This window comes from Humulus lupulus, chromosome 3 (genome assembly GCF_963169125.1).
Source record: "Humulus lupulus chromosome 3, drHumLupu1.1, whole genome shotgun sequence".
In the NCBI taxonomy this organism is placed as follows: Eukaryota; Viridiplantae; Streptophyta; class Magnoliopsida; order Rosales; family Cannabaceae; genus Humulus; species Humulus lupulus.
Genome location: NC_084795.1, coordinates 249,525,168 through 249,532,317, shown reverse-complemented (window position 1 = coordinate 249,532,317; position 7,150 = coordinate 249,525,168). Strand labels below are relative to the sequence as shown.

The 7,150-nt window shown below is 37.0% G+C and overlaps 1 protein-coding gene and 1 pseudogene across 1 annotated transcript; both read left to right on the top strand.

Annotated features, from left to right (window-relative positions):
* Nucleotides 1–4,746: 4,746 nt before the first annotated feature.
* LOC133823564 (cullin-3A-like) lies at nucleotides 4,747–6,984 on the top strand (annotated as a pseudogene).
* On the top strand, nucleotides 6,878–7,150 carry LOC133825547 (uncharacterized protein At5g39865-like). The gene has a single exon (XM_062258476.1). The coding sequence runs from the start codon at nucleotides 6,878–6,880 to the stop codon at nucleotides 7,148–7,150; it is 273 nt and encodes a 90-aa protein (XP_062114460.1).

Sequence of the window (7,150 nt, the reverse complement as noted above, 5' to 3'; positions counted from 1 at the left end):
TGATTAGCACTGCAAAGCAGTTTGTAATGAAAATATCCATTCCCTTTTTATTAGTTTTTCCACATTAACCTGTTAATCATTCTTAGAGCACGTTTTTAACCAAAGGACTCGGATAGCGGGTCAAATTTCTGGTTCACCGATCACCGTAACTGTTCTGGGGTAACCAGTGCGTTACAGTTACTCACCATGTTATTGTCTTTCTTCCTCAAAAGACTCTTCATCACTCTACGTAGATTTCAAAGTATTTTTGTTCTTTCTCAAAAAGTTGAAAATAGTAATATGACCAAATTCTTCATATTTCTTGTATTGAATATCTATTTTCTAATTAAAATTAAAAGGTTTAGAAAAAATATTAACTTTAGTGTATTAAAAAATTACATAATTGAAAATAAAATTAATTTTAACTATTTAGATATTTAAATATTACATTTTTAATAATTTTGGGTATCTTTATCGTAAAAACTATATATATAAAAGTACAACATTTTGAATATTTTAACCGTTATTTGTTCTTGTTTTTAATTATAAAATATGTAAAATTTAAATTAATATTTTTGGTAATTGAAGTAAATATATTTAATTATTATTTTTGTTTAATAAATTGTGAAATATTTTGTATTATTCTTTAAAAAAGATAAATATTTTAAAAGCTTATAAGATATATTCATATGTTATATATACTTTTTTTCATTCAGATTTCAATATATGTAATTTATAATTAAAATAACAAATTAGAAAAAATATATATATAATTATTAATATATTAAGGGTAAGATAGGAATTTTATAAGTCAATCACTCTCCATCCTTTCAATTCTTCTTCTAATACCAAATAAAATTACAAAATGGAAGAAGATTAGGGTCTGATTGGTTCGCGATTAGAAAACTGTATTTTTGAAAAGTGAGATTTTGAAATGAAAATCTGAATTTAGTGACTAAAAATATGTTTCTAAAAATGTGATTGGTTCAATGTCAGTAAACTGTTTTTGAGTTTTAAAAAATTGAATCTGTGATTGGTATTAAATTTAAAAATATAACAGAAACTGAATACGTGATTGGTTCAGGTGAATTTGAATATTATTTTAATTTTATATACATAGGTTGTATAATATTAAATTTTGATTTATCAATAGATTTAATTAAGTAAAATTTAATTATATTAATAAATTAAAATTTAATAATAGTACATTGATTAAATTCATAACAATACTGCATTGCTATTAATTTTTTTTTTTTTCTAAATTAAAGTTACATACATACAAATATATATGAGTTTCTGCCACTTTCCCATAATTTTTTTCCCAACTAAACCCCATAATTCCACACGGGTGCACTCTTAATGGTTACTACCCATGAATGATTACTTTAATATTAGCTATTAGATTAATATCAATGGTCCATATTTATAGTTGTTAATTAATATTTCTAAAAATAAATTTGATTTTTTCAAATTTTTGGAAGGGTGACCTGATAAAAAATTGTGTATTGATTATAAAAATATAATATTGTAAACTTTTCATTTTTCAATTGCATGTCAATTTCTAAATATAGCTAATATCTCTCATTAGTTGGAAACAACATTAATTATGGAAAAAAAATAACGAAATTTGAAATTAATGTAGAAAAAAAATATTTACGTGTTGGTGACTTGCTATACCAAGTCACTATGTTGCCACATCATCATAATTGTTAGTACCCATCTATAGGTAATAACCATTGAGAAGTCTTCCACACACACACACACATATATATATATATATGAACATGGCGAGTTCGGTTGACAGAAGAGAAATTGTCTTTCTCAAATAGTGGAGGGAAATGAGCAAAATGGAAGAGTAGAAATAATTTGCTTTTAGAATTTTTGAGAATAACTTTCACAAAATAAAGAAAACGTCATTTTATTGTTTTCAATCTTACAACATAAAATCTGAATATAGATTTGGATTTTGTTTTCAAAAACTAGTTACCAATCACCTATTATCATGGGGCCCACAATTTTATAGTTTTTGAATTCTTAAAATAGGATTCAAATTCTCAACCAATCAGCCCCTTATCTTCTCTCCTTCCTAAGTTACCAAACATTGTAAAGGAGTACTGCTCTCATTTTCATTCCTCTACTCTCTCCATCTTTCCTACCAAACATATACCCTAAGCCTTTAAACTCCCATCTACCCTTAGCCTAATCTAAACAAACTTCTAACATACCAGTTGGGTGGGGTTTCGGTGGGTGGGATTGTTGTGAGGACGGGCTCAAGGTTGTTGGCTTTGTGGTTCCGGGCTTGGTCACCAGATGTCAAGGGTCTTGTGAGGGTGGGTCTTCAGCTCTGTTCTCAGTGGGTAGCCCGAACTCTTGGACGAAGGTCAGATTCAGCGAACGGGTTAGCTTTCCCACTCTCCTTGCTTTCTCTCAAAAATTTCATCCTCTGATGAACCACCGATTGCTTGGTTGAGTTCTCCCACATAGCGTCAAGGAATCGAAGCAATCCTGAGATCGGGCATAGCGCAAAGTCGACATCTTCGTGATTCTAGGTCAGAAAATGCCCCTTTAGCCCACTCTCTTTTTACATAGCCAACTAGTTGGCCCTCGACGCTGACCCGATAGAAGTAAAGCCCTTTGTCTCAAAAAGAATGGTATCGATCTTCTTCTTTCTTAGCATTATTGTAAAACATTTGATCCTAGTCGTCTTGCGTGGAAGGAGCCAGATGACAGAGACTTTTCTTTTCTCACCCTCAATATATTAGATTACGTCCGACCACTCGATCGATGAAGACTCGAACCTAACCACCCCGCTTTTGGAGATGACGGAGACTTTACTCGACGTCTTGACCCATCCATAGTCTGCTAATCTAATCCCAACGTCTTTGATCCTGACAAGCTTGGATAGGACTATATCTCTGTCTTTTGTTTGTTACACAACACTGAATAGTTCCTTTGTTCTTCTGGCTATGGTTCTTTCTATTCTTATTTCTTCCTTTTTTATTTATGGTATGGCCTTTTTCAACCTACTCAACATATTCGTATCTGAATACGAGCCTTGTTCAATTGTGCCCACGGCCCCGTAAGCCCTCGAGGCAAGGCGAAAAGGAAGAGATGCTCTGGCTTTCTTTGGTCTTGAACTCGCTCCCCGCTCGAGAATGAATGTTGGAAACTCTTCGATGACATCTTCCTTTGAGTGCACGATTCCTTAGCTGTGCCTGTTTGGTACCGAGCTCTTTGAGGGCTTTTCTTTATCCGTTCACGCGGTAGTGAGTGGAGTCAGGCACAAAGCGATCCTCAGCAGCCGAAAGAAGCCTTGTTAGGTCTCTTGTTGAAGTGGTGACTCACTTGCAACATAAGTTTTGCAAACCTAGGTTAATTCCACTGGACGAAGGCAAAAAGAAAAAGATAGAATACGACGGTTTTTTAGGTGTATAAAGAATGACACGATCATCTAGCCTTGGTCCTCTCATCACCTGATTCCCGAAAGGCAGAACTGAAGAACGCACTGTTTGGTCTCTCGAGCCATCTTAGTAACGAGGGTAAGTACCTATGAAAAGATTCACTCCTCGTCTTCTTAAGTAGCTTTCCTGGCCTAGGGATCCGGTTTTTGGATGGGAATAAGCGGCCTACCTTATAGCTTAAGGGGACAACACCAATACCCACTCGATTGGACAAAACAAGACCTGGGTTGACATCCACGAGGCAATTCAAGTAAACAACAGGGTTGACCACTCGGGGATAGACTTGGTTCCTCAGTGACTCAGAAATGCACCCCCTCTTAGCTCCGCTTTGATGAGCTGACCCTTCTCTTACAATACTGGGATTTCCGCTTTTGCTCTTGCATTCCATAATGGGAAGAACCTCTTCGTCTATTCTCTTCGGGGGATAGCAGCAACCTGCAGGTTCGAGAGACCTGGGGACGAGGAAGAGAAGCATGACTCTCTTATACAATAAGTAGGGAACAGAGCCCTAGGGCGGACTGACTCAAAGAAAAGAAAGATCAGGGGAAAGATTGAATCTTGGCAGAGTGACCCACTTTATACCCATCTGCCTATACGGGGCAAAGTCCTCACTTTAGGTTTAGGAAGAAATCCTGACTTGGGAGCTAAGCTTGGATCAGAGCCATTATTGGGCATATAGAAAGACGTACTCTTCTGTGCCCCGACTACGTCCTCTTTTTTGTACCAAAAGGCCGACACTAACAGAGCAGGCCTACTAGCAAATCTAGGACGGGGGCTAGGAAAGGGGAAAGTACTGAATAAGACTAACAGATAGGCACGCACAATAGAAAGAATCGAAGGAAAGGGGCCTGGTCGTTTCTATGTCCCCAGTTGCATTTGGTAGGCAATCCAGAGGCAGGAGATCACCCAATGACTCACTCAATCTAAATGGAGTGAGGCCTAGCGTCGAAGTTGCGTAACTATGATCAGGTAGAAAGCCTCAGTTAGAGTGACCGGGCTATGAAGTTAGCCCCTTCGGGTTTACTTGGGTTGAGCAGACGATCATGCAGACTCTTTTTCGTCTTAAAGATCGTCAGCTCTTGCTCTCTTCTCTTTGGCAGTCAGATAGCGGGCAAGGAAGGAAGAGACAGAATATGTTTAGAGTGTAGAAAGAGAATCTTCTCATTCAGAAAATGCCCTCTTATGCGCTATCCGGTCGCGAGGAACCCAATGGTTTAGCAATGGTTTAGCAATGATCCTATCAATTGACTAGTTCAGTTTCGGGACTTCTCCTGAAGAATGACCAATGGAATCAGAATGTTTTGGTTTCGTTCGTGGTAGTGTCGCTCTTTCAGGTCGGAGTGTTGTCCTCCTCATTTTATTTTATTTTTGTTTTTTGTCTTTTGTTGTTTGTTTTATTTCCTATTTTAGTTTCACTAATAATGTTCTGTGTGTGGGTGTGTACCGTCTATTTTTGATAATATGGTGATTCCTTCGCTTTGTCACATTGTTCTTGTCACCCTTCACCGTGAAGGGATTCTAGCAGCCCAATACAGTGACAAAATTCAATTTCAAAATGCTTTAGGCTTTGCCAATTGAGATTATTGTATTTATGTCATTTGAATAGTTGAGGTTTGCCTCTTCTTAATCAATGGAATTCTTCCCTCTTTCAAAAAAAAAAAAACTTTGTGAACAAAATCAATTAAATATTTTGAATTCAAAAATACTCTGACCAAACTTATTTGGATTATATAATAAAATTGATTCACAATCAATCAAATGAATTAGTACATAGTTTGACCATATTTGATTAAGTAATCAAATTAATAAATTAACTTATTACAAAATCACTTAATAATTCATGCAAATTTGTCACAAAAATGTGAATTTAAAACAGGACCTTACATGGTGATTCCCAAATACGGAGCGAAGACATGGAAGATTTTGGAGCATGGAAATGGAATCCATAAGATTTACAAGCATAATAGTAGTGGACTTAGCTTTGATAAGCTCTACATAAATGCCTACAATATAGTGCTTTACAAATTTGGTGAGAAGCTGTACACGGGGCTGGTTACCACCATGACTTCTCATCTCAAAGAAATATCAAAATCTATTGAAGCAGCTCAGGGAGGCTTGTTTCTTGAAGAACTAAACAAGAAATGGAATGATTACAACAAGGCTTTGCAAATGATCCGAAACATACTGATGTACATGGATGGGACTTACATTCCAAGTACGCTGAAAACCCCTGTTCATGAGCTTGGGCTGAACTTGTGGAGGGATAATACTGTCCACGGCAGTAAGATTCAGACAAGAATTCTTAATATGCTTCTTGAAGTAATACTTAGGGAACGGACTGGCGAAGTTATTAACAGGGGGCCGATGGGAACATAACAAAGATGCTGATGGATTTGGGTCCTTCTCTTTACCAAGAAGACTTTGAGAATCCTTTTCTTGATGTTTCAGCTGAGTCCTATAAGGGTGAGTCACAAAAGTTTATCGAGTGCTGTGACTGCGGAGATTATTTGAAGAAGGCTGAGAGAAGTTTGAATGAGGAAGTGGAAACGGTCACACATTACTTGGACACAAGGAGCCAAAGTCAAATAACTAATGTGGGGGAAAAAGAGATGACTGCAAACCACATGCTGAGATTAGTGCACATGCAAAGTTCGGGTCTGGTAAACATGCTTCTTGAGGATAAGTATGAGGACCTTAAAAGAATGTATCACTTGTTTCGACGGGTTCACAATGGTCTCTCAACAATACGCGATGTGATGAATAATCACATCAGAGAAACTGGTAAACGACTAGTTACTGATCCTGAAAAGTTGAAGGGTCCAGTGGTCTTTGTTCAACGGCTCTTGGATGAAAAAGATAAGTATGATAGGATTATCAGTTCATCATTTGAAAATGATAAGACATTTCAGAATGCTTTGAATTCCTTCTCTGAGTACCTCATTAATCTGAACCCACGTTCACCTGAGTTCATATCTTTGTTTGTTGATGAGAAGCTCCGCAAAGGTTTGAAGGGGGTTAGCGAAGAGGACACAGAAATAATTCTGGACAAGGTGATGATGTTGTTCTATTATCTGCAGGAAAAAGATGTATTTGAAAAATACTATATACAGCATTCGGCGAAGAGGCTTTTTTTATCTGGAAAAACTTTCTCTGACTATGATGAAAGAAGTTTGATAGCTAAGCTCAAGACGGAGTGTGGATACCAGTTCACTTCAAAATTAGAGGGTCTGTTTACAGACATGAAAACTTCATATTACCTTGGAACCCTATGAGTCTTACCATACTATTTACCCTACTACCTGTACTTTCTTAAACACTTTCTACACTTCCTGTCCATACATTTCACTTCTTACTGTCTAAGTTTCTACTGTACTATCTTGTTGGAGAGATTAAAGGTGTCGTTTTTGCACCAAGAATTCTGGGAAAAACTATGGAGTATGCTAGGAGGTAGAGTTGTCCCTCCAAGGCTTGTCATCAAGGGAAGGTACATAGGAGGAGCTGATGAAGTAGTGGGAGTACTTCATGAGCAGGGAAAGCTAAGGAAGCTCTTGGAAGGTATCCCACTTGTCCCAGCCAATCCTGTGTGCTTCAACTGCAATGGCAGCCGGCAGGTCTTGCCAGAAGGTGATCAAAGTGATGAAGAGTTGCACTACATTAGATGTCCAGAGTATAATGAAAATGGATTGGTTAAATGCCCCATTTGCTTCTAG

What these genes read in the sequence shown, in the direction of transcription:
- LOC133825547 (XM_062258476.1), top strand. Translation starts at nt 6,878, where the DNA reads ATGCTAGGAGGTAGAGTTGTCCCTCCAAGGCTTGTCATCAAGGGAAGG.